The sequence below is a fragment of the Marmota monax genome, unplaced genomic scaffold, assembly GCF_021218885.2.
Source record: "Marmota monax isolate L192 unplaced genomic scaffold, Marmota_monax_Labrador192_F-V1.1 WCK01_AAM20220418_F8-fsc00016, whole genome shotgun sequence".
NCBI lineage: Eukaryota > Metazoa > Chordata > Mammalia > Rodentia > Sciuridae > Marmota > Marmota monax.
Genome location: NW_026695209.1, coordinates 10,602,389 through 10,629,229, shown reverse-complemented (window position 1 = coordinate 10,629,229; position 26,841 = coordinate 10,602,389). Strand labels below are relative to the sequence as shown.

General features: G+C 40.3%; 1 protein-coding gene across 2 annotated transcripts in view; it reads left to right on the top strand.

Moving 5' to 3' along the window:
- The first annotated feature begins 13,389 nt into the window (after window positions 1-13,389).
- Cxadr (CXADR Ig-like cell adhesion molecule) overlaps window positions 13,390-26,841 on the top strand; it is a 61,430-nt gene continuing 47,978 nt past the window's right edge. Inside the window, exon 1 of one of the 2 annotated variants that reach the window (XM_046430461.2) lies at window positions 13,390-13,554. In XM_046430461.2, the coding sequence (XP_046286417.1) occupies window positions 13,512-13,554 (43 nt within the window). In that variant the 5' untranslated portion in view covers window positions 13,390-13,511. The remainder of the gene's footprint in view (window positions 13,555-26,841) is intronic. The other variant, XM_046430460.2, reaches the window with a different exon arrangement.

The following is a 26,841-nucleotide window of genomic DNA, read 5'->3' as shown; positions in this document are numbered from 1 at the left end:
TGACTTTTCCTCCTTCATATAACTGAGTTCTTCCAGGACTGCTATCCATCCCTCTATCAAGATCACGGTGTTTCCATATAACTACAGACTCTGTCATTCAGATCTCACAACACTTTCTTTCATAAGACCATCCAAGATTGATAATTCTCTAGCTGGTCCCAGCCATTTTGTATTTGTCTTACAACATGCTGAAAAGAGGTAAAAATATTCTATAAACCAGCATGAATTCCTAAAGATAGAGACTGTGGAACTTCAGGTGAAAATCTCAATAAATTGAATGCAAAATCAAACACATATCTGCATTTGCTATTTTTTCCAATGAGATCAATAACTTTGATTCGCTAAATCATTGAATCATTGATAATACACACACACACACACACACACAAATAAAAACCAACAAAAAAATGAAAAATTATGTAGTGAATACTATAGGTGCCTTTCCCATATTCATTCAGCATTTGCTGGCCCCACAGTTCCTACAGGTAAGCCCCAAAGGCTGACTGCCTGAGGGCTTTCTCCAGCGGCTGGAGTGCTAAACTCCTAAGGGACAGATGAGGAATGCTTGGGAGTTAATGCCTCTTGGAACAGCCTTCAACTATTGGCAGATGGTGAATAAATATCTCAGCTACTTACCCCTCAAATAAAGAACTCCAAGACCAACTCTAACACATTAGTCTTTCCAGGCTCTCCCAATGGGACTGACCCAATAGTTAGCCTGCTCATAAACATATCCTCTATGACTTTATTCCATGGTTGTCTCACTTCCCAATTCCCCTTCCCATGTTTCCTGAGGTCACCTTCCAACCTGGACTTCAACATGTACTTCAGGGTCCACCTCTGGAGGAATTCAGCCCAAGTCAAACTACTATCCATTAGTTCTCTTATAGACAATCTATTCTGGCTATCAACTGGGTCATCCATAGTCAAACCTACCAATGCTAACGTGAGCTTGCCTGCGAAAAGGGCCCAATTCTGTAGCCATCTTTGGATATATCCACGTTCATATTTCACTGATCTTTCCTCTAATGGGAAATAAGACCCTACTTTGGGTTCATACTTTCACCCAGCCACAGCACACTAGAGGTGGCTTAAGGAGAAAAAAAACATTGCTTTTCCTAATATTTTAATTTTTTATGTTCAATGTAGGTGCTTAAAAATGCCTCGAAGTTCCTTGGAGCCTTGTTGGTGTGTGTGTGTCGAATGAATAAAAATGAACTAGCTTGGGATATCATGGAGGCTAACTATTTAACTGATCTTATTTTGTTGAAGATCACAACATATTCTGGTTATTTTTAAATTTTTTTTTATCCTTCCTTCTTTCTGCCTTTGCTTGGCTCTCATCTTTCTTTGAGATTAATTGGAGTGTTAGTAACTGTTACAAGAAGCTGGACTTGAAACTATAGGCATGTTGTCCGGCAGATGGGTTTTTGCAGTTCTGCAGTCTAAGCCTAATTATCCATTTTGAGTTTTTATTTGAGTTGCCAATGTTTGTCCATTTGACTTTTCTCCTGTCCATTAAGCAATTTTACTGCATGATAGAACATCTACACAAAAAGAATGTCAGGAAACCAGCAGCCGCGTGTTGACAGCAATAGGCACTCTTCGCCGGAAGTCCACCTCTCTCCTGAATCCAGCATGTAGGAAATGCATGATATTAGAATAAAGAATGCAAAAAAGATGGTCTAACACATCTATGGAACAGAGTCTGGAAAATTCCTATTGGGTTAGTAAAATCCAACATGTGCACTGAGTGCCTTTCTACTTGTTTAAGCCAAAGAGCATTTAATCTCCATCTGAATAACACAAAAACTAAGATGCTATAAATTGCAGCCACCAAAGTTTTTTTTTTAATCAACGCATATTAAATATGTTTAAATGTTATTTCCTCATTTTTCTCAAGTTTCTACAAAGCACCAAAGGCCACACCTACCCAGTATCTCCTGCCAAATGGGAAGTTTATCTGACTCACTGACACAGCAGAAATTCATCTCCCTTTAGTGACACCTCCTAGGAGATTCCTTCCTCCATTTTATCATTGCTCAACAATAGCATTGGGGAAAAAGGAAAACACACACACAAAAAGAATAAATTCAACCATCTTATTTTTAAATACAATAAATTTCAAATTTTATACTAAAATGAAATCATGATGCTTAACATCAACACAAATGCTTTTTAATGATAAGGGAACTTCAACGTTTCAAGTACTTTTTCTTTTCTTTTCTTTCTTTTTTTTTTTTGAGATGGAGTCTTGCTGTGTTGCTCAAACTAGTCTCATATTCCTAGGCTCAAACCATCCTACTGCCTCAGGCCCCCTGAATAGCTGGGATTACAGGTATACATTAGCACACTGGCTTCAAGTGTTTCTGAATAAGAAATTCTTAACTGACTTTTTTATTTATCAATTTTTATTTGTTCTAATGACAATAGAATGCATTTTGACACATCATATATAAATGGAGTATAACTTCTCATTCTTCTGTTTGTACATGATGTAGTTACACAGGTCATGTAATCATATATGCACATAGGGTAATAATGTTTGATTCATTCTACTATCATTTCTACCCCTACAGCCCCTTTCCTCCCTTCACTCTCCTCTGTCTAGTCCAAAGTACCTCTATTCTTCCCCTCCCCCTTATTGTGAATTATATTCACATATAAGAGAAAACATTCCATCTTTGGTTCTTTGGGACTGGCTTATTTCACTTAGCATAATATTCTCCAGTTCCATCCATTTACCAGCAAATACCATAATTTCATTCTTCTTCAAGGCTGAGTAATATTCCACTATATATATATACCACAATTTTGTTATCCATTCATCTCTTGAAGGTTGGTTCCATAGTTTAGCTATTATGAATTGAGCTGCTATAAACATTGATGTAGCTTCGACACTGTAGTATGTTGATTTTTAAGTCCCTTGGATATAAACATGGGAGTGGGATGACTGAGTCAAATAATGGTCTTAACTGACTTTTAAACCTGTAAGAGTAGGGCCAGTTAAGATCACCTAGACAGAATTTTTACTTTCAGAATAATAGAATTCCTCCTTTATCGGAAGTTTATAAGCTTTCTAGTCCTTTAGAGCCTGATTCATCAGAAGTATATGTTCTCTCTACCAGCAACCCTGCATTAAATCAACATATCATAGAACTGGCTATCCTAACTAGGGAGTCACCTGGTGTCAACAGAACAGCATTTGTCTGCCTAGTCCCACTGTTCCTGGGTACCCCTCCTATTCACCTTCCTTCTTTTCACTACTGATTAGCAGGATGCATGACTGGTATCCTCCCAAATCCATTAATAAGGTCACCAAAGTGGCCCAGGATCTGTGGTTCCCAGGTGTCTCATTCTTTGTTATCCATGACTCACTCTTCTATCAATAATCAGGGTCCTTCACTCCAACTTTTCACTCCATCACACCAGCCCCAAACATGCTAAATCACTTTTCCATACCTGAAACATCTGCCAATTCTCCCTCTCACTTCTTCAAATGAAAATGTAGCCCCTTCTCCCTAAACCTGCAAAAAGAACTAACTCCCCACTATAGAACCTGCTACTTACCCTTCAACAATCTATGTTCCATTGTTACTGGGAAGAGAAGAAGTTTGGGCAAAGAAGTCTCAACTAACAATTGTGTATCAGAGCAAGAAACGATGTTCCATTGTTGTACTGAACTGGCCTGGTGAATGCAAGTCCCCACAGAAACATTCTTACAAATGACATTTCATCATGTTCTTTCAGGAAAACTATAGGCTGAATGGGCATCTGTGGGCTTCCATGGGAAATTAACTATATTTGTTATGAGATGTATTAAGGTTTACCACTGATATAAAATACAAATTAATTCCTCAAAGGAGTGTAATCTAGGTTCCTAAATCAGGTCTTCTCTCTTTCTGGCAGATCCATGTGCATGTCCCTCGGGCGCCAAAAACCTAACTTTTGACCCACTAAACCTGCTCTTCTGCTCTTCCCCATTTAGTTAATAGCACACTTACCCAGGGATTGCCCAAACCTAGAAACCTGAGACAGCCTGGATGTCTCCTTGTCCTCACTGCCCACATCCACCTGGGCTCAAATCTTTCTAGTCCTTCTCCCAAATCCTCTCAAACCTCATTTGTTGCCATGACTTGAGTTCAGACCCACCTGCGTTCACTGAGACCATGGCAATGATTTCTTCACTGATTTCCTTCCTTTGGTTTCTTTCCATCCCCTTCCCATCTGTCTTTCACACTGCCTCTCAAGTTTTCTTCTCAAGTCACAGATAGGATTATGATAGGCCCCTGTGCCAAGGGGAGTGGGGAGGTGGATTGTTATTTGTACTAAACCCAAGAGCCTGACTTCAGAAGAAAAGGGATTCTCGCCCATTCTGTCACACTTGAGCACCCAGACAGTATGACTAAGGTATCTGCTGACAGTAGATCTCCAGGAGTCTCAGATATGAACCATTCAATAAGGCCTGAGAGTAGACGGCTCTGATGTATTCAGTCTTCTCACCTCAAGTGCCCTAAAAAAAAAAAATCTACAGAGGAGCTAAAGAGAGGAGTCCACCTCATGGATTCAAGTGGGGCCTCCTGTTACAGAAACAGTCTAGTAGCTTTCTTGTCTAATCTCTTATTTCTAAGGACCAGAGATAATTTTCCCATTAGTTATGGTATCTCTCCTCAATCTCAGTTTTTCTGAACTCTCCTGCTTTCACCACTTCTCTAATTTGTTTCAACTTACTCCAGTTTGAATGGTTTTATTTGAAAGTAAGTTGCTACATATATTCTACACATTCTTTTATTGAAATATGTTAGTGATAATTTAGAGTGTCAATTTCAAGTTGAAGTTCCAGGATTTGGATTCAAATTCTGAAAAACAAACAAACAAACAAACAAACATTTTCACTAATACAAATTAATTCAGTGATAAATCTGTGTAAATTCCATATTTAGCACAAAGTGTTAAACTAATGGTGGGGTTACAATGGTAAGGAAAAACAGATATGCTCCTTGTCTTCATGGAGTATACAGTTGGGGGAGTGAGGTAGACCTTCATTAAACAATCCAACAATGAATGCATTCAAATATGAATTGCAATTGTGGCAAGTGTTCTGACTGGGAAATACCCTAAAACTAAAATACCAGTTCCACCCATAGAATCTGCAACTGACCTTTGTACAATCCATGTTCCATCATCCATCTATGCTTTAGAAACAATAATGCTAGAATTTGAATTAATTGGAAGTACACTTGCCCAAGTGCCCCTTTGGGAAGGGACAATGAACTGAAAGGCGAAGGCATCCACTAGAAGATATCCACTTGATAAGTGGTAGGTATCCAGGCAGAGGGAACAGCATCTGCAAAGGGGCTGTAGTTACTGTAGCAGATGAACTTGGAGAGGCAGGTAAGCACTGCACTCTTCGGAGTTAAGAATTATTATCTTTCTTGTAAATGTAATTGAAACGCTTGAAGACCTTTATAGGGAGGGAATGTGTGCTATTGGTTACAGTATAATCAAAGAAAGGGGGATTTATTCTGAATTCCATCTCTGACTCCTGAAGTGTCTGGTCAATACTTACACTACCTCCAGTTTTGTAGAGATAATTTAAAGAACAATGAGTCATAATTACTGAGTTCTTTGAACTCCTTGGATGAAAGATGTTTTACTGCCTATAAATGTAAAGCATTGTTATTATCAGACAGAAAGCTGTCTCCAGCCAAAAAGAGACCAGTGAAATGTAAAGTACACAAGACTATACACTTCTGTAATATATAAGTTTATAATCTGGGTATAAATTAAATAGGTTTAGTGCTGAGTAAACCAAGTATCTTTGATCTCTAATGCTCAGAGTGCTATGCAAACATTAAATCATCTAGTCTCCAAATACCCTATGGGTGTGCAGGTCATCAACATCAGGCATTATGACTTGTTCTTTAAGCTTTCCTTATGAAGTTCACTACCAACTTTAGTAGGAAATCTCTGAAAGTGGGTTTGGGGAATGTAGCTCAGTGGTAGAGCACTTGCCTAGCATGCATGAAGTCCTGGGTTCAATCCTCAGTACCATAAAAAATTTTTTAAAAAATGAGGGTGAAGAACCTCATTTGAGAATTTTTTATAAGTAGAAGCCCTACCTCAGGCTCATTTCTGATACAAACTTAGAAATGTACTTTGGTCAGCAGTGCCCTAGGATCCTGGCAAAAGCCAAATCAAATCCTCTCTCAAGGAGAATTTCAAACCTTCAAATAATGCACACAGATAAAGTTCCATAAACATGAGCTCACAATAAAAAGAATCATAAAACACACGAAAAGAGGAACAAGAATCTGTGTGAACAACAAAAAACAAAGTGAGACACTGAAAATTTCAGACGATCTAATTATTGTACATAATATATGTACAATATATGTTTATATTAAAGTATATTTGGGCTGGGGATGTGGCTCAAGTGGTAGTGCGCTCGCCTGGCATGCGTGCGGCCCGGGTTCGATCCTCAGCACCACATACAAACAAAGATGTTGTGTCCGCCGAGAACCAAAAAAATAAATAAATAAATATTAAAAAAAATATTCTCTCTCTCTCTCTCTCTCTCAAAAAAAAAAAATAAAGTATATTATATAGAAAGTACAGTTGCTGTGTTTAAGAAGTAGAAGAGAAATTGGTAGTATGAGCAGAAAATAAGAAATCAATGGATGTGAAAATAAAAATAAATATCTATGAAAATATAATTTCAATTAAAACCCATGCTATGGTTTGACTATGGACTACTTGTTCCTCCCAAGCATTCATGTGATTATTATAAAGTATTGACTCCTAGGGTGGCACTCTTGGAAGGCGATGAACTCCTTTAAGAAGGGGGCCAGTAGGAGGTTCTTAGGTCCTGAGGGTGCTGCTCTTAGAAGGGAATACCAGTCTTCTGTAGTGAGCTATGGAGAGTGACTTGTTCCAATGTTGCAGGAAACAGGTCAAGAAACAGCAAGCAGCACTTGGAGAGGAAGAGAACTCCAAACTTTATTTTATACCAACAGGCCCAGAGGAAAACAAAAACTCCAATTCTGAGCCCTGATCCATAATTTCTCACAATATGTATAGGTTATTTGACATCATCTGAGACCCATCCTATCATTGGGGCTTTTTCTTCTTAAAAAAAAAAAAAAAAAAAAAAAAAACATTCCTAATCTATGCGGCTGAAGGCCTTGTGCAGGGTTTCTAATATAAAGCATGCTTACAGATAGATAAGAAGAAAGCGCCCTTTTCACAGGCATCTGTTACATTTCAAGAGGGAGTAGTCAGACTCCCAGGGCAGTTATTTACAATCCAAAATGTAGGGAACCATGGTTCATTAGGCTTCTTGGAGAAAGACTGAGAGAGGGGAACAGAACCGATCCCTTCCCCGGGCATTAGTTTCTTACCATAATGTTTTTGTAATTTCATTTCATAGCTAGGTCTGCTTTTGCCATCACATTAAAAGTCTAAGCCTGTTCTAAAGTCCACCCAGAGTTCTTTGCTTTCTTGTTTGAGATGTAACTTCCTGTCCCAGATATGTGCTCTTTCCATTGCCACCCACCATACACCATGTTCCACAGGGCTCTCCCCAGAACCAAGCAGGTACTAATAACCTTGAACCTCCAAAACTATGAACTAAATCAATCTCTCTCTCTCTCTCTCTCTCTCTCTCTCTCTCTCTCTCTCTCTCCCTCTCTCTCTCTCTCTCTTCCCCCAAAGTAGGCTGTGTGTCAGGTATTTTCTTAAGTAATGAAAGCTAATACAACCCATAAAAAGTAGTATGTAGATTCAATATTCAGTACAATTGAAGGTCAAGGTTGTTAACTAGTAGATAAAACTGCAATCATTACCCAGAATTCAGCTCAGAATATAAAATACATGCAAAATAAAAGAAAATAAGATAGAATGAGAAGGTGTAACATATACCTAAGTGGCATCCCAGAGGATGAAATTAGAGAATATGGGAAAAGCAACATTCAACAAGAACTTGAATATTGAGATTTCTCCAGAATTCAGGGATAACACAGATACTTTTAGACCAACATAAGCAACACAGATCTTTTACTTTAAAGAGATTGTCTGTGAAGAAGTTTGGAAAGTACATACTTCCGAAAGAAGGAAAAAGATCAAGAAGTGGTTTGAGATGACAATAAAACAGTGAAAAAAGACACATAGTAAAATCTAACTGAATGTTGACTATATGAAAAACATGACAATGTATTATTCACAAGGCAGACAGAAAACACGTTAAATTACAATGTAAATCAGGAGAGGAATATGAGAGTCAGAAGAATGAAGATGTTCATTCTTTTTTAGACTTTTAAATTTTAAATATGCATGGGGACATTTCACTGCATTTGAGGGCAAATTTCTGTGGAGAGGTAAAGATTCACCTCCACACATTCACCTCCACTTCTCATGAAAACTTCATTATAATTACAGTAAATACAGCTGGGGATATGGCTCAGTGGTTGAGTGCTTGTCTTGTAGGCATGAGGCTCCAGGTTTGATCCTCAACACTAAAAACAAAACTATAGTAAATGGAGTTTTCAAAAGACCTGAGGGGAAGGACAAAGAAAACAGGACAAAAGATAATATCTAAATTTGGGACTAGAATGCAGAAAGATGATTATTTTCTGACAACATACTCAAGAAAACGGATTCTAAGCCAGCAGTAGTCAAAGTGAACATTCTAAGAGATTCAGAATTTGGTAGTATCAGGATATTTGAGAGTGGGATGGAGGTAAGGCTGAACAGAAGGAGACTGACTCACAGTTAATTTAAAAATAGTTTTAAACATCGAGATCTCATCTCTATCCCTTGTGCACTATGACTTAAGACTGGATGTTTATTCTGTGAAATGAGAAAATAGAGAGATTAAGGGATAGGAATATAGCTCAATGGTAGAGTATTTACCTAGCACGTTCAATCTGCAGTGCCACAAAGAAAGTCTTCAGAGAAGGAGTCATCAAACCAGTCAGTTGGGGGAATACCCTATGGAATGCATAGGGATTACATAAAAGTTCATAAATGGGTACTTAAATTGATGCTCCCATCCTTTTCCAGTCTTTCCAGAACATTGGCTACCCTGCGTTTATAACTGTGTTTATACTTGAGGCTTGGAAATTAGCGGAGTTTTTTATTTTTTAAAGCAATTACTATGGGGTCCTCCTTCAAAAGACCTAATCTGAGGCCACATTGAAAATGTAATACCTACAAGCCCAGAATTTCCATATTTCTTTTTTTTTATACACTATCTTAACTGTTTGACAGAAATCCATGAATTACTAGAAATTGGACGAAGAAAACTAGTATGAAATGACAAGAGACAGACAGGGAAGCAATATGAAGAAACAGATTTATCTTTTTTCGTTTTTAAAATTTTAATTTGTTATATAGGACAGCAGAATGCGTCACAATTCATACTACACACATAGAGCACAATTTTTATATCTCTGGTTGTATACAAAGTAGAAGAAACAGATTTTTCTTGGATAATATAAAATAAAAGCTCAATTTTGGACTGTATAAATTTATCACTTTGTGTATTCATTTTTGCAGTCTGTATTACAGGAATCTAAAAGACTTTGGGTCACTGGTTAAAGGTTAATTTGTAAACATTAGATACATGGCATAAAACTAAAATTGTATATATTTACAAAATCATTGCTTAGGGGTAAATACTACCTTCTTGATGGATCAAGAATCACCTTTCTGTTGGTTTAGAGGGGTACTTGGTACTTTACTTTACATAGCTTTTGGATGGTATTACCAATGTCCTTAGTAATGTAAATGCTAGTAAAGTGAGAAACGTTGGTTCCTTATTAAAACAGCACTACGGTTTCTCCCCAAAACATAAAAATCAACAGTGATAGAAAATTTCTGACTTGTCTGGGGATATAGCTGAATCAGTAAAGTACTTGCCTTGCATGCACAAGGCCCTGGGTTCAATTCCCAGCACTACACACACATACACACACACACACACACACAATAAATATATAAAAATTCTGACTTTAGAGTCAGAAGTGGGGACACATCCATGTAATTTCAGTGATTCAGCATTGGGGGTGGATGGAGGGGAACTGAGACTAGAGGATCACAAGTTCAAGGCCAGCCTCAGCAAGTTGGCCAGACCTTCATCAAGTTAGCAAGAAAGTAAGAAATAAAAAGGACTGGGGGGGGGTGTGGTTCAGTGGTAAAACACCCTTGGATCTGGATTCACTCCTAGTACCCCCCCCCAAAAAAAAAAGTTTCTGACTCAATATGCCTTCATAGTCTAGGCTGGGGACAGGTGATAATTCTTTAATTCTTAAGTATAAATTAACCTTTGAATGTACTTATAGAATTTTAATTACCTCTGGTGTGGGTGTGTTCAGAAATCCATTACTGCTGACAAATTTGTATAAGGATGGATGTTTTATTAACCACAGAGTTATTTATGTCTCTCTAATTACTACTGTCTTGATGGACCAGGAATCACCTTTCTGTTGGTTTAGAGGCTGTACAACGTGGAGTGCTTGGTACTTTACTAAGAAAAGATAATTCATTTAATGATTGTGCACTATTTTCTAGTTTGGTTTAAGCACACAAAACAGTGAATAATTTGACTGTTCCAGGGTTAATGAGATAATCTCATTACAGCTTCCAGAAGACATATTTTCCAAGCTGACAACAGCACAAAACCTTTTTAAGGTGTCATTAATAGGTCTCACCTAACTGCATAATTTTAGCAACTATTTACATGAAATGTTAGTCACAATCCAAGAACTAAAGACAATTTCTTATAACTTTTCAAAGAACAATACTTCTCTAAAAGACAAAGTGTTCCTTTTATGATTACTTATATCAGAATGATACAACTGTAAAATTTTGCATTCAGCAAGAGGCAGAAAACAGTAAGTTTATAAAATTTACATTGTTAAGAAGTACATTCTCAAAAGATACATCAAATGTAATGATTTGCAATTGCATAAATACTTAAACATGATATTATATTAACATATAAAAATGTTTTAATATATGAAAATATTTAATTCAACAAACACTTGAGAACCTAAGATGCTCTGTGCTTCCATTTCAATTTCCAATTGAAATGAATAATATGCCTAATATGCCTTTTCTTGCTTTCTAGAAATATTTAGAGTAAGAGAAATGAGTAATAGATATGCAAATTCCTACCACAGAAGGAGGCAAAATGTGAGGATTACAAGAAAAAGTGCCAGGAAGAGAAGTAAAATGAAAATTCTTTTGGATAATTTCTAAGATTTATTCTAGTAAGTGGTTGAAATGACTCCTGAAGAGTGGGTTTGATTTCTTCTGCAGACCTAAGGTTAGCAACATTATGACAAATGTGTGCTTCTGTGGAGCAGTGCATATTAAGGAAAGTTTTCAGAAAACTGTGGAGAGAAACAACTTTAATGCTTGATCTTTTCTATTTATAACGTATAATGTGGTGTGTCAGCCTTCCACTACTATGACAAAATACATGATTTAAACAGTTTTTCAGAGTTGTCAAGGCAGAGGTCAGGAGGGAGAGATGGCAATTTTAGTTTCAGAGTGTCAATTTAAAGTGTCAGTTTGGAGTGGCAGCTTGTAGTGGACCTGTGTGTCACGGGAGAAAAGATTTATTTTGACTCATAGTTTTAGAGGTTTCAGTCCATGGTTGTTTGGCCCCCATCATTTTAGCTTTTGGTGGTGTAGAATAAAATGATCGGGAGCATAGGGCAAGGTGGCTGGTAGGCAAAGAGAGAGGGGAGAGGGAGAAGAAGAAGGAGGAGAGGACAAAGATGAAGAGAAAGAGAAGGAATAGAAGAAGAAGATGAAGAGAAAGAGGAGGAAGTGAAGGAGGAGAGAGTGGGTGAGAGGAAGAGAGAAAGGACCAGGGAACAAAACATAACTGTCACGAGCAAGCTATGCCATTAATGCAGACCAAACATGCTTTTGTCTTTCCACAATGTCAGGATTTAATAACAATAGATTCACAAGTTATACCATTTTCAGTGGTTGTGATTCACTGAATACTTACGTATCATCTGATAGTCATAAATCAGGCAATGACAAATTCTTTTATTCCATTTCATTCTTAATATCTGGTATCTGTAGCACTCAATTTACACATTATGCTTTACACAATCGTATAAGAGCAAAGAAAGGGTTAACCCTTTCTGGTGTATGGTTAGGGAATGCTGTGTCAAGAGCACAGGTAGATATGAATGCAAAGAGTCAACAGTCAACCTAGGTGGTCAGATAAGGATTTTAAGAAACCAGTTTTGCAGAGTTGTCAAGGCAGAGGTCAGGAGGGAGGGATGGCAATTTTAGTTTCAGAGTGTCAATCTGAAGTGTCAGTATGGAGTGGCAGCTTGTAGTGGACCTATGTGTCACCAGCAGGAGAGACTGGGCTGTACGGAAGCCTGCAGGGACAGAACCAAGTCTCATTGCTGTGGCACTTCTGGATAACTTGCCCACAAGGAGTGCAAGCTTCTTCTAACCATGGCGCAACACTGCAGCTTTTTTCTACTTCACTTCTGATATGGGACCATTGTGCAACCCAGTCTCTCAGCAGTTATAAATAAACGTTATCTGGGAAAAGCAACCAAGAACAAGCCACAAAATAGCACAAGAACGAGTCCGTGGAGCACACCAGGAGGCGGGAGCGACACTGCAGGGTTGAGGAGACTTTGAAGATCCCTAATTCTCCAGACCCCCCTACAACCCACCCTACCTAAAGCCTTGACCTGCCCCCACTTAGTCTCACTTTTAAATGTCCCTGTTGGCCAATTTCAGGGCTAGGATATCTATCCTACACTTGCGATGAGGAAAAAACTGAGCGTTTCCCAAATCGTAGCCGCAGTTGATAGGTTCAGTCATTACTGGAGAAGGAAAAAAAGCCTTTTCTCGCGCCTTTTACATCAGCCCACCGAGTCAGTAAGGAGGCAGTTAAGGCTTAGGGCTGCCCAGCTCGCTTTCTCGCAGCGCATCGCGGAAGGTGGGACCGGCGGCTGGAGTCTTGCGCCCCTTACCACCCCGAGGGTGCCGGCAGACCGACAGGCCTGGGGAGAGGCAAGCAACCATTGTCCACCGCCGCGCCCCAAGGGAGGGCGTGACTGCAGTTTCAGCAGCCCGGCCCGATCCTAGGGCACAAACCCCGATTTAACTGAGATGACGGCTGGGTCCCCGGATTACGCTTGGGGGCGTGGGAGGAGGCTACCAGGCGACTCCCGATGGCCCGCAATGCAGTCGGAGGAGTACTGGACCTGAAGTGTCCCCCGTGCGGCGGCGCGCAGCACCCGGTTGCCATGGCAACCCCACGCGGTTGGTGCTGCAGGCACTTACTGCCCAGCTCCGACTGCTGCCGGAAGTGACGCTAGTTCACCTGCCGAGAGGGGGCGGGGGAAGGCGGGGGTGCAGAGGTGCCGCCGCCGCCTGCCAGTCGGGAGCGCGCGAGGCGCTGAGAGACCCAGAACCAGAGCTAGAGCCGCCTACCTGCAGCCGCCGCCCACGGCCGGGCAGCCACCATGGCGCTTCTGCTGCGCTTCGTGCTCCTGTGCGGAGTCGCGGGTGAGTGGGCGCTGTTTGGTTTCCAGCACGCTCCCAGCCCGGGGGCGCTCGCTGCCCGCGGCCACCCGGGAACAATGGGTGTGGGGGAGGGGGCGAGATTTGGGGGTCGCTGCGGCATTGGCGGGTGGGCACAACTGCACCGGAGTGATTTTGCAATGCCGAGCGCGCGAGCCGGGTGGGTGGGACGGCCCTGAAGGGAACAGCTCCGGGGGAGTGGGGTGCCTGAGGTGCCACGGCAGGGCTGAGGACCGAGCGAGGTGGTGAGGGGTGGGCGCGGCGCACCGCGCGCGCGTGGTCTGTCTCCCGGAGCGTTCTCTGCCTCGGGTACTGCTTTGCGTTCCTTGCTCCTGCCTATTCCGGTGTTAACCCTGGTCCAGCGTTACCCGATTTACAAGCCTTGGGCGGCGAGTTTCAGGTGTCGAGTAGCCCAAGCCGGGAGGCTGAATTACGAACGCCATTATTCAATGGACACTGAGCTGTTCCAAGCCTCGAGTCGTCCAAGCTACCTCTAGGAAAGCGGCGCTGGACGAACACTAGCCTGGACATTCGTGGTCTCATAGAAGAGGCTGCTACCTAGAGGGGAAATTGGGAGTAGACCGTGGGAAATCAAAAGGTGCCTGCAAAAATGTGGTATCGATTTGTGCGGTCCTGGGCAAAGTGCAAAGGAAAAATCTAATAACCTTGGTTTGAGTTTGTGATGAGTTGGTTCATATTAAAGATAAGATATGGCAACTTGTACGGGGTAATTCCTAGAGGACTCGCCAAGTACATTTTTTGACTGCACCTTTTTTTTTTTCTGGGAGGAGAAAAGGCATTTAAAATATGCGTGGACCATTAGCGTAAATATTTTGACACTTGAAAAAACTGATCTGTTTCCACAAGTCTGTTTTAACCACCTGATCTTAGCCCAGGCACTTGCGGCCTTTTGTAACTGAATGATTCTTTAAAAAATAAAATAAAATCCATAGGTGGGACTCTAAGAGGCATACTTTATGTAGCCTACGGAAGAATTTTTTTTTCTTTCAAAGTGCTCTGCAGCAATATCGGGTGGCCTTGTCTGTTGGGATGGCTCTCAGCTTCCTGTTGAAATGTTAATTTCATTGTTGGATGCCACAGCTGTGAGCATTACTCATGGGATCAACATTCTATTAACAAGTCTAATCTTCGATCTGAGTCTATAGCACTACCTCCACTTTTTTTTTTTTTTTTTTGATACATATCAGTTAGGCTGGGCTGAAATTTCGAAAGAAATCTCCTGGGGGAAAAAATAAAAATGTCAAATAACCAGTTTACTTTCCCACCTTTGTTTTGTCAAGGCCTAAACTGAAGTTAAAGTTGAAAACATAAGGTTTGTGTTGTCAGGAAAAAAAAAAAGTCCTAGACTGTATCTCAAGCAGAATATAAACCGCCGTGTAGAGATACTCCCACCCCCGCCCCGGGGTGGTGTGGGGGGGTCTTCAGGTAATTAGACTTAATTTTTTTTCCCCCAGAATACTTCACTTTGGTAAGCACAATCCCAGTTGAGGATTTATTAATACTATGTAGTCATTCTGTTCATGACGTATGTGTACATTAGGGTACAGCGAATACCTATATTATTATAAGATAAACGTCTTCTGCCAAACAGGACAACTCTTTTCCCCCCAGTGTTGCGACTTAAGAAACAACTCAGAAACTGTGTAATTGGTAAATGCTCAAGCATTTCTTTAGATATTTCAGACCACTGTAGAAACGCATTGCTGTGAACTCAAGTTCATTGTTAACATTATTGAATCCTATATTAGCAAAACAAGGCTTGCATATTAAAAGTTACAGTGCTATATGATAGCTATTCATCTAGATTTGTCTCTTTAGAGTTTTGTGGTATACTGTAGCTGGTGAGGAGACTCCCTGGTGCATTTTTTTTTTTTTTTGTAAAGGTGCCTTTTTATTTTTTAGTATCTTTATATTTATTTATTTATTTCTTTAATGTGGTGCTGAGGATCGAACCCAGGGCTTCACGCATGGGAGGCAAGTGCACTCTACCTCTGAGCTACAACCCCAGCCACTCTCTGGTGCATTTTTTTAAAAATTTTTAATATTTATTTTTCAGTTTTCGGCTGGCACAACATCTTTGTTTGTATGTGGTGCTGAGGATCGAACCCAGGCCACACGCATGCCAGGCGAGCGCGCTACCGCTTGAGCCATATCCCCAGCCCTCTGGTGCATTTTTAAGGCCTGTGTGGCAGCAAGTCTGACTGTCATGAATGGTAGCAACAGTAGAGCAGTGGCAGTAGCAATAGTAGTATTAAACCCTTGATTCAGCAGTTATTAAATGCTAAACTCTTTTCCAAGGACTGTGCATGCACTCAATCTATTAAATAACCCTTGAGGGTATTTCTTATAATTATTCCTGTTGTGTAAGCAGAGAAACTGAGGCATGGAATAGTTATGTAACTAAACTTGTCAGGGCATAAATTTGCATTCTAGTCTGTGCTCTTATCACTATGCTATTATGTGTCTGAAACAGCCATTTTTCTCTTTGATTACCTCTAATTGAAATCCTAATTTCTGCCATTGGCCACCTGTCATTTATTAAGAACCTGTTGTTGGGTTGATTGGATACCAATTATTAAAGACTTTTCTTATTCACTTTTAAACTTCATGATCTTAGGTGAATACTTTCAGGCACTGTGAGTGCTCTAGGATATTCTCCAGAGCTTAGACTGGTGTTGGAAACTGTGGCCCATGCCTAAGGCATCATTATTAGACTTGGCTAAAGTAATAGGGTGATGCTGGTTTTCACAGCACCAATGAGTGGGAGCTAAAAAATGTTCAACCAATAGCTAAAAAATGTTAGCTATTTGATGGTGACCAGGCCACTATCCTCTCTATGTGCTCCATTTGCTTATGTGTCAAGAATGGAGATACTGCAGAAGGTGTTTGGGAGGTTTGGTCAAAGGATAAAATATTTCATGGAGATGGGAGGAATAAGTTCAAGAGATTTGTTGTTCAACATGCTGGTATAGTTAATTGCAACATATTATATTTTTGAAAATTGCTGAGAGTAGATTGGAAGCACCACAAAAAATAAGTATGAGATAATGCATAAGTTAGCTACATCATAGTTATTCCCCAGTGCTTTATCTCTGACCTTACTGTTGTATCTTATGCCCCCCACTCCCCAGTTGTCATAGATAATAATAACCCATGTACCAAATGCACTTATCTCTTTGGAGCTTCATGACACCTATTTTGGTTCTTTTCAACCTTGTTAACCTGCCCTTAATTGCCTTCTATAATAGGTCCTTTAAATGTCATCTTTCCTATGGTTCGGCCCATAACCCTCTTCTCAATTTCAATCTTAACCCTGGATGACCTTCTGTGTCCATCACTGTAACCACCAAGTAGTTGCAACTATGTGAAAATATTTCCAGCCAAGTCTACTTCTTTGAGTTCTGGGCTACTATTTTCAACTTATAGTCAGTTTTTGAGGTACTTGAGTGAGTACCTTAGACTTTCCAAGTTTCCCAAAATGAATTCATCTGTTAATTGATTTATTAAATGATTCAGTCACCCAGCACTTTATGGTCTACTATGTACTAGGCCCTGTGCTAGGTGCCTCTAAAATAGTATATGGCATTGCATATTGCACATGGTGTGGTTTTCCAGGTAGATGGTAGTTTTTTGCAGAGACATGAAGATGCGAAAGGTATGATGTATCTTGAGAGTTGAGAAGTTCAGTGTATATAAAGCATCTAAAGAACACTGCTCAGACATTTAATATGCATCTGAGTCATTCTTATGAGGAGGACTGGGGTGGGGCCTGGGATTTTTTTATTTTAACAGGTTTCACGTGATGTCACTGCTGACCTCATTTCATGTGGGCAAAGAGCTAAAGATTGTGCTTGAGAGCTCCATAGGAAATGATAGGTCAGTCACACTATGTCCCATACCCCTATGGCACCAAGAAGCCTATGGAGGTAATGAAGAAATAAGATTATTCTCTTGAGTGGTAATAATGCAGCAGCTCTGGAAGCAAGTAGAACCAATGGATCTAACACAGGAGTTCCTCTGGGATGATCTGGATGGACATAAGCAGTCCCTGTAGAAACACAGCAGAGCAAAGTTAGGCTTTCTTTTGATTTGGAAAGCTTGTCTGAGGAAGTAGAACTTGGTAGTTGCTTGAATGAGTGGCAAGAAAAAGTTGAAGAAAAGCAATTGAATTTTTGACTTGAGTGTATGATAATGTCACTGACCTACAGGAGGAATACATAAAAGAGGAGCAGGTTTTAGGGAGGGAACAATGAACTTAGCATCTGAGGTGCCTGAGAATGTTGGAAGTTAAAAAAATAAATAAAACCAGTAGAAAGATTTAAACAAAGGACTGGATCTTAAAAGAGAGGCAATGTTTGGTGTTGCAGAATTGAGAAATCCCTGCTGTTACGATTCACCTGTGTGAGGCTAACCTGGAAATGCAGGTAGGACTAGAAGATAAGGTGAAAATGAGGCAGGAGAAACACCAATCTCTAAGAAGTAGACACAAAATGAGGAATGTAGGAGCAAGAAGATAGGAGAACCAGAAGGTGACAGTGTCTTAGAGACTGATGGAGAAATGAGGCTGGTCTTACTATCTGGCGACTATTGAGAAATTCAGGAAGTTATTGATTCCACAGGAGGGACAGTTTTTGTACTGGTGAGAGTAAAAGCTGGATTTCAATAGGTTGACTACATATCAGGTTAGTGGAAGATGTGCTGTACTTTGCACTTGCATGTAGTATGATGGTGAGGCACCACCCATTGGCCTTAATCCCAGAGGGCAGTGCATACCCCAAGAAAGAAGGTGGAAGCTAGCTAATAAGGACTCTCTTAACTTTCCTCCTTTTAGACCTATAATCTTATTCACCTTATAATTTTCCCCTAGAACACTGTATTTCTCATTCAGATTAGTTCCTGAACCCTTCAGCTTCTCAGTGATGTCATTCTCTCTCCTCTCTTAAATTCCATCTCATCAACTTTCAGCAAGCTTATTTATTCCTCTTTATAGCCCTTCTCCTTTCAACACTGCTCATCCTTCCCCTGTCTTAACCAGGCTTCTTGAAGGAGTTGCCTGCATTTACTGACTCCATTATCTCCTTTCTTGTTGCTAATTCTTCCATTCTTTGAAATAGAATTTCCACCCCCTTTGCTGTAGACTGCAGTTTTCCAATGGGCACCTCATGCCTTCAGCCTCCTAAAACCCTCTCAGCACACTTTCCCCTTTGACCTATTCTTCATCTTCTTTTATCGTTGTCTCTTTATAAATGCAGAGGCTCCTAAATTTATGGTTTCATTCACCATTTTGGTGCGGATAGCCTGCGGTCTATTTCTAGTTTCTGTCTCCCAGGCTTTACCCATAATATCAAACCACTTTCCTGGCATCTCTGCTTAGACTTATCATAGGCATCTCCAACTAAATCTGTTTACACATTATTCCCACTCACATTAAGTGGCTTTTTCAGCTACAAAAAATGCCCAGGTAGAAAAACAGATCTTAGATTTGACTCTTCTTATACTCCCACCTGCTCCCATCCAATTTTGAAGACCCTTGTATCCTTCCAGCCACTACCTGTAATCCAGGTTAAACCACCATCTCTTGTTGAAGTATTTTCATAATTGGCCTCAGATCAAGTGAGCTCTTCCCTGCTCCAGGCATATCCTGTTACAGCAGCATGTCCTAGCACTTATCAAACATGCCTTTATTGTAATTGTTTTCTCTCTCCATATGCTACATTTCATTAGGTCAGGGACTGTTTACATTTTGTTTCCAGCATATGGCACAGTGATGTTCATTGAATGTATGGGAAAAGGTGTGCTAGACAGGAATCTATGCTTGTGGCTTGGAAAGGATCTACAGGGGAAAGAACATTTGTAGATCAAGAATAGGTACATCTTGGAAGAGATGGGCAAGGCTGGGCTCTGTATCATGCACAGTCAGCTTTGTGTACATTGGCTTTGTCAGGGGTTCAGGAATGGAGTGAATGCGCATTTCAACGCCAGTCTCAAATTTTAATCTCCTGTTTGCAGTCTGTTCTCTTCCCTCCCCTTCTCAGCATTTCTTCTTTCATACATAAGTCATTATTGGGTGAAAATTGATCCTTTCTTTAATTAAAGAAAATAATAGGGGCTGGGTGTTTTGGATTGGATTGATTTGGTGGCCAGCAAGTAGTAGATGTGAACTTTAAAGTAATTACTAAAGTTATACAGAAAGTAATTAAATATTATCTAACCAAAATGACCTTAGGGCTTTATCTTTCATCCAACTTGTATTTTTTAAGTAAACAAATTTCATACTCTAGAATAATAACTGTTGGATTGGTTTGGATTTAGATTGTTTTCTATGGATTGTGGTGCTACATAAGAGAAGAAAGTAAAGAGGAATAACCTTTTTGAGTTCTGGTTTCTTAACCTTTTCTACTTGATTTCTCCAGTGGGGTTGGAAGTACAGATGGCAGTATGTGAGGGGTATGGAAGAAGGTCACCTTGGCATGGGGAAGATCCATTCAAGAAGCTGGCACCCAGGTCATGGTTTGGGTTGGTAGTCTCTTGGGGGCTCTGTTATTTGTATTGCTTTGTAAGTGTTCAGAATTTAAACATGGAGTTTTGTTTTGTTTTGTTTTTGCTTGGTGTGGTACACAACCTGTAACCCCAGCAGCTTAGGAGGCTGAGGTAGGGGCATCACAAGTTCAGAGCCAGCATCAGCAATTTAGTGAGGCCCTAGGTAAGTTAGTGAGACCCTGTCTGTATCTGAAGACTGGAGATATATTCCCTCTCCCTCTCCCTCTCCCTCTCCCTCCCCCCGCTTCCTGATCATCTTGTGAGCCATTTCCCTCCATTACACTCTTCTACCATGATGTTCTGCTTCACTTAGAGCCCTGAGGAATGGAGCCAGCCTTCTGTGGACTAAGACCTCTGAAATCATGAATCCTCAAAAAAACTTTTCCTCCTCTACAATTGTTCTTGTTGGGTTCTTTAGTCACAGCAGCATAAAAGCTGACTGAAACAGAAATTGGTACCAAGTTGGGGTCATTGATGTTTCTAACCTGACGGTGGGATTGAGAAGCTTTTTGAGCTTTTTGGAATTGGTGGTAGGAGTTTTAAGATGCTTAGCAGTGAAAGCAGAAAATATTTTAATTGTTGTAAGCAGAGCTTAATGGATGATTCTGATGGGCACTCAGAAGATAAGAATGCCAATTGGACTGTGGACATTGAAGAAAGGGCTCAAGAGGGTTCACAGGAGGACTATTGGAATTTGGATTAGAGGTCATTCGCGTTACGTTCTGGCTGAGGGGTTGCCTGCAGTATACCTGTGTCCTGGGACGTTCTGTGAGGCCGATTTTAAAAGCAACGGGCTTCTTAATCTGGCGAAAGAAATATCTAGGCAGCATAGAATTCAGGCAGTGGCATGAATATTGGCTGGAAGCTTTTAGCCAAATTTATTGTGATAATCAGGAGCAGAAAGCAGAGCAGAAAGATTTGAAAACTTAAGACTTTAAAGGTGGGAGTAAAACTGGGGCTAAGGTAGAGTTGCATTTGTTAAAGACTGGTCTGTCACTAAAGAAATGCTAAAGACTTTGCCTGGAGACAATGAGAAAGATTGGCTTGAGGGGATCTCTGAAGCTAGCAAGATCACACCCTTCTCAAGCTGGAGGGAGCAAGAGTGAAAATCCTCTTGAGAAGTGACCAGTGGGGAATCCATCTTGCACTGAGGGCCTGGGAAGTTTTTTTCAAAGTGCTCAGACACCTAGACACTCAGAGGCTGGTGCAGCCAGGGTCCCTGGAGGCTTGACTTCTGTTCAAGATGGTGGCAGACCTTCGCATCAGCCACATAGTGCTGGTTTTGCTGGAATACAGGATGCTGGAGTTAGGAGGTCTTGGAGGCGTCTACCAAGATTTCAAAGGAAGGCCTGGGAGGCCAGACAAAGCGCAGCAGGGTTGAAGTCCCTGCGGGCAGCCCATGAGAGGGTGAAGCAGGGAGGTGTGAGGAGGAAGCCAAAGCTGCAGTGGAGACCCCCAAGATTAATGCCAGTAGTAATGTGGGACGTCATCCTAGGAAAGGTGCAGGAATTGATCAGAGAAAGGCCAATAGAAAGGCCACTTGGGCTGCAGCCAGCAAGGCAACAGGGGTGGAGCTACAGAAGCCCCTTTAACAGAACATGACCATGCCAGGTGCCGGATGTGGAGCTACAGGACTTATTTGCCCAGCTGGGTTTCAGTCTTGCTTTGGTCTTATCACTTCTTTCTATACCCCTACTTTTTGGAATGGAAATATTTACTCTGTGCTATTATATATTGTATACTTGTAGATTGCTTTCAATTTCATAGGCGCTCACAATGTGAGATTGCCTTGAATTTCAGAGAAGACTTTGGACTTGAATTTTGAGCAAATTCTTGGAACTTTTGAGACTGTGGAGACTCCTGGGAATGGACTAAATGTATTTTGCATTGTCAGATGAGTGTGAGCTTTTGGGGACCAGGGGTGGAATGTTATGGTTTGGATGTGAGGTATCCCCAAAAACCTCATGTGCGAGACAATACGACAGGGTTCAGAAAGATAATGATTGGATTATTAGAGCCTTAAACAAATCAGTGAATTAATCACCTGACGGGATTAATTTAGTGGTAACTGAAGGCAGGTGGGGTGTGGCTGGAGGAGGCGGGGCATTGGGGGCATGGCTTTGGGTATGTATTTGTATCTGGCAAGTGGAGATCTTGCTCTCTGCTGCCTAATTGCCATTGTGAATCATGTCCCTCTGCCACACTCTTATGCTATGATGTCCTGCCTTACCTCGAGCCCCAAGGAATGGAGCCTGCTGCCTGTGGATTGAGACGTCTGAAACTGTGAGCCCCTCGATAAACCTTTCCTCCTCTACAGTTGTTCTGGTTGGGTCATTTAGTCACAGCAGCAAAAAGGCTGACAAAAACACTGACTTTAAAAAGGGCTGGGGATGCGGCTCGGTGGTTAAGTTACCCTGGGTTAATCCCTTGTACTGCAAAAGAAAAAGTTAAGCATGTTTCTGTAATCAATGGCAACATGGTAATGGAATAACATTTTAGCTCTTCTGTGAATTTCCATTTGTCTTTTTAAAAACCCTTCTCCACCTCACAGCCTCACCCATTCTGATGTAGAATAAGGAGTTAGGCAATTAAAGTCTTACAGGTAACTTAAGTCAGCAGTTTTTGCAGTTTAGTTGGCAGAGTGCTTATAGGAGAAAAAGACTGTTTCCTGCTCTGTGGGCAAAGTGAAGATAGGAGAAGAGAGGGAGATAATAACAACAGTCTGTTTTTAGGGTAGGTATGAAATCAGTGGCGTGGTTTGGTTTGTTGTTTGGTATTTGGTGAGAAGAAGGATTAACAGTTAAGTGAACAACATGTTTACATACTGAGCAAAGGCAAATATTCGGAAACCTTTAAATCATTTTGATGCCTTCAAAGGTAGTTTACAAATTGGATTGGGAATGATTTTTACTTCATTTACTTCTAAGAAATAAAAATATGTTTGAATTTCTCAAAGAAACAAGAAGTTGTGGTTACTTTTGTATCATCCTGTGGTATAGACATGTTTTCTACGTGAGCTTTACAGGCTTATTCAAAGAAAGATGGTCAGTCTGCATAGACAAAGTTCTCCCGAGGAATCCCATGGGACATCCAGATACAGGGAATCACCTTTGTTGAGCCATGTCTTTGTTTTTTTGTTTTTTTTTTTTTAATTTATTTATTTTATTTTTTTTTATTGTTGGTTGTTCAAAACATTACATAGTTCTTGATATATCATCTTTCACACTTTGCTTCAAGTGGGTTATGAACTCCCATTTTTAGCCCATATGCAGATTGCAGAATCACATCAATTACACATCCATTGATTTACATATTGCCATACTAGTGTCTGTTGTGTTCTGCTGCCTTTCCTATCCTCTACTATCCCCCCTCCCCTCCCCTCCCCACCCCTCTTCTCTCTCTACCCCCTCTACTGACCTTCATTTCTCCCCCTTGTATTATTTTTCCCTTTCCCCTCATTTCCTCTTGTATGTTCTTTTGTATAACCCTGAGGGTCTCCTTCCATTTCCATGCAATTTCCCTTTTCTCTCCCTTTCCCTCCCACCTCTCATCTCTGTTTAATGTTAATCTTCTTCTCATGCTCTTAGTCCCTACTCTGTTCTTAGTTACTCTCCTTATATCAAAGAAGACATTTGGCATTTGCTTTTTAGGGATTGGCTAGCTTCACTTAGCATAATCTGCTCTAGCGCCATCCATTTCCCTGCAAATTCTATGATTTTGTCATTTTTTAATGCAGAGTAATACTCCATTGTGTATAAATCCAAAGTGTGACTATCGCTGACCCACCTCGGTCTTTACAAGTAAGTGTCTTGAACTGTTGAATACCAGAACATTCTCAAATAGGATTTCTCTAATGGACCAGACAGTACTTTTGACTTTGTACCAGAGTAGTTCTTCAGTAAGAATAGAGAAGACTCTAACTTAAGTCAGTTGTACAATATGAAATCTGATATTTCTAGAATGAACTGTTAAGTCTGGGCTCAGCAGTTAACATACCTTATTCATTTTTTTAACATGATTTCACACACATCATGTTTGAATCCACTCAACAACCTCAGGGCAAGAACGACACATTATAATGTTCTTATTGAACATTCTGAAGCCAGGTTCTGAAGCCAAGACCTAAGTCCAACATGATGTGGCAATAGTGTAAAGCAACGTTGTCCTACATAAGTATCATGCAAGCCACAGGTGTAATTTAACATTTTCTAGTAGCCACATTAAAAGACCATAGGAAAGAGGTGAATTAATTTGAATGTAATTTGTTTAACCCAATTTATACAGAAGATATATATATTTCCATATGTAGTCAAATTAAAAACACTGAGCTGATCTTTGAAATCTGAGCAGTGTTTTACTTGGCTAAAACCGCTCATTTTATTGTTTGCCAGCCCTCTTTACAGTGTTGGGCAGCTGCCTTAATGGTCAGCATTGGGCTAGAACTTGGAGCTTTACTTCTGTTTAGTCCTAGAATGTCTAACCTGAAAAGGCATGGATGCACAGTGCCATCAGAACAGCTTTGTCCAATGGAACATGCCTTTGGAATTGTTCTAGTGAGGGTTCTCTAAAATTATTATTCATGTCATATAGTATTTCCTTGTTGGCAGTGAGCTTAAAGTCTATCATTTCTTAGTTTCTTGTAATCATGAGAGAATTTGTTACATGCACACAAAATTATATCAGCTATCCTTATCAATAATTAGGAACATTCACATTTTAAGTATAAGGCAGAAAAAAAAATAAGTCTGTGCACAGAAATCGTATTTTTAACTTGACCATATCGGGGAAAATGCATTTCTGTAGAGGTGCAAAATAAACAGGATAGAATGGCCCTCCTAATGATTGCTGAGGAGATTTGAATTCACTATGGTATGTTAAAAAGGAATTTATACCAAGATTGAAGCAATGAATTTAGATATGCTCCCAGTGGGCATGATTTTCTTATTGTAAGTAATCATTTCTGTGTTGATTTCAGGCTTTTTTATAAGGAGACACATCATTTAATCATTTTACTGTTTCTGAGGTTTCTTATTTTCTGTGATTTATAAAACACTTATTTCATCTGAATGCATTTTTCCTTTGGGGGGGGAAGCGCAAAAAGTCACTTTTTCTATCTTATGTTAATTAAAAAAGAAGAGAAGTAAGCTGAGGTTTTTATGAGCAAGGAAGCCAAGGAAGATTTCCTAAAATGGAGTGGTACATATTCTATGAAGGTGATGAAAATATTCACCATGGCAACTGGTCTGCTTTACCCATAATGCAAAGCACCATATTTGCATTTCTCTTTTTTCTTTTTGTGAGAGAATTCTGAAATTAGCATCTGTGTATGAGAGGCCAAGGGAGAGGTAATATACTGTTTAGATTGAAATGAAGGACTAGGATAATTTGGATTGGAATTGAGAGTTGAATGCTTCCCTCAGATTTATGTCTGCTCGGGGAAATAGGGAAGGGGTGGATCTCCATTTCTGGAGATGCTTGTGGAAAATCTGTCTGCTTGTGTACTTTAACTCCCTCTCTGGCTTTCCATTAGGGTTTACATTTTCACCAGTCCTGCTTTCTAAGAAATTCTAAATATTTCTCAGAAGCCACCTCAGTCCCTGTGGAAGTTCCAGGGTAAATATGTACTATAACACAAACATATAGCCAAGATGTTGTGATTGTGCCTCAGAAGACAGAATTAAGACACCATTCCAGGACTCTTGGCAAGCTTAAGTCCAGAGACTGGAGTTTTCGCTCTCTTTATTCTAAGTTAATATAGTTTGCCTCCTTTGTCACAGAGAAAGTAGAGCTTTGCAGGTATAAATTCCCTTAATTTCCTGAACCCCAATATGTGAACTTAATCATAACTGTACCAATCCTTAGGTCCTTCTCTCCCTCTAGTATTTTTCATTTATTTGGTTTTAGAGTGCTGGGGGTGGAGCCCAAGGGCATCTGAGCATGTTAGGCAAGCACCCTACCACTGAGCCATGCCCCCAGCCTCTTCCCTCCAGTCTTAATTAAAGGTGTCTTGTCTTTTAAATTGCCCAGGCTGGCCTTGAACTTGTGATCCTTTTGTTGGTATTCATTTTACAGAAGAAAACATCTAGTCATAAAGAGGCTAGAAATTGCCGGTGGCCAAACGTTTAATTTGAATTTGAACTCAGATCTGACTTAGAAATCCAAACTGTTTCTTTCTTTCTTTTTTTTTTTTAAGTTTCATTTATTTATTTGTTTTTGGTACCAGGGATTTAACCCAGGGATACTTAACCACTGAGCAACCATCCCCAGCCCTTTTGTATATTTAATTAGAGACAGGGTCTCACTGAGTTGCTTAGGGCCTCGCAGTTGCTGAGGATGGCTTTGAACTCTCAATCCTCCTTCCTTAGCCTCCTGAGTTGTTGGGATTACAGGCATGCACAGCCGGTCAAACCCACACTCCTGATGGGCTGAACTGCTCCCATAATTCAGGATGCCAGTATTTAAGAAAAGTTCTCATTTTGGGGGAAGGGGACTCAGAGGGCTGTTAATGCCATTGAGATGTGTGGAGGGCAGGGGAAGAGACGGTGTCAGAAAGACTTCTTATTAGTTGACTGATTGATGGCCTAGAATTAGAACATATTTAGATCTGAAATATGTAGTTTAGTTTAACATCTTTAATTTATGTTTGAGCCCTAGAGAAGCAACTTGTCCAAAATGATTCAGAGCTTGTTTGTTTGTTTGTGATGGATTTGA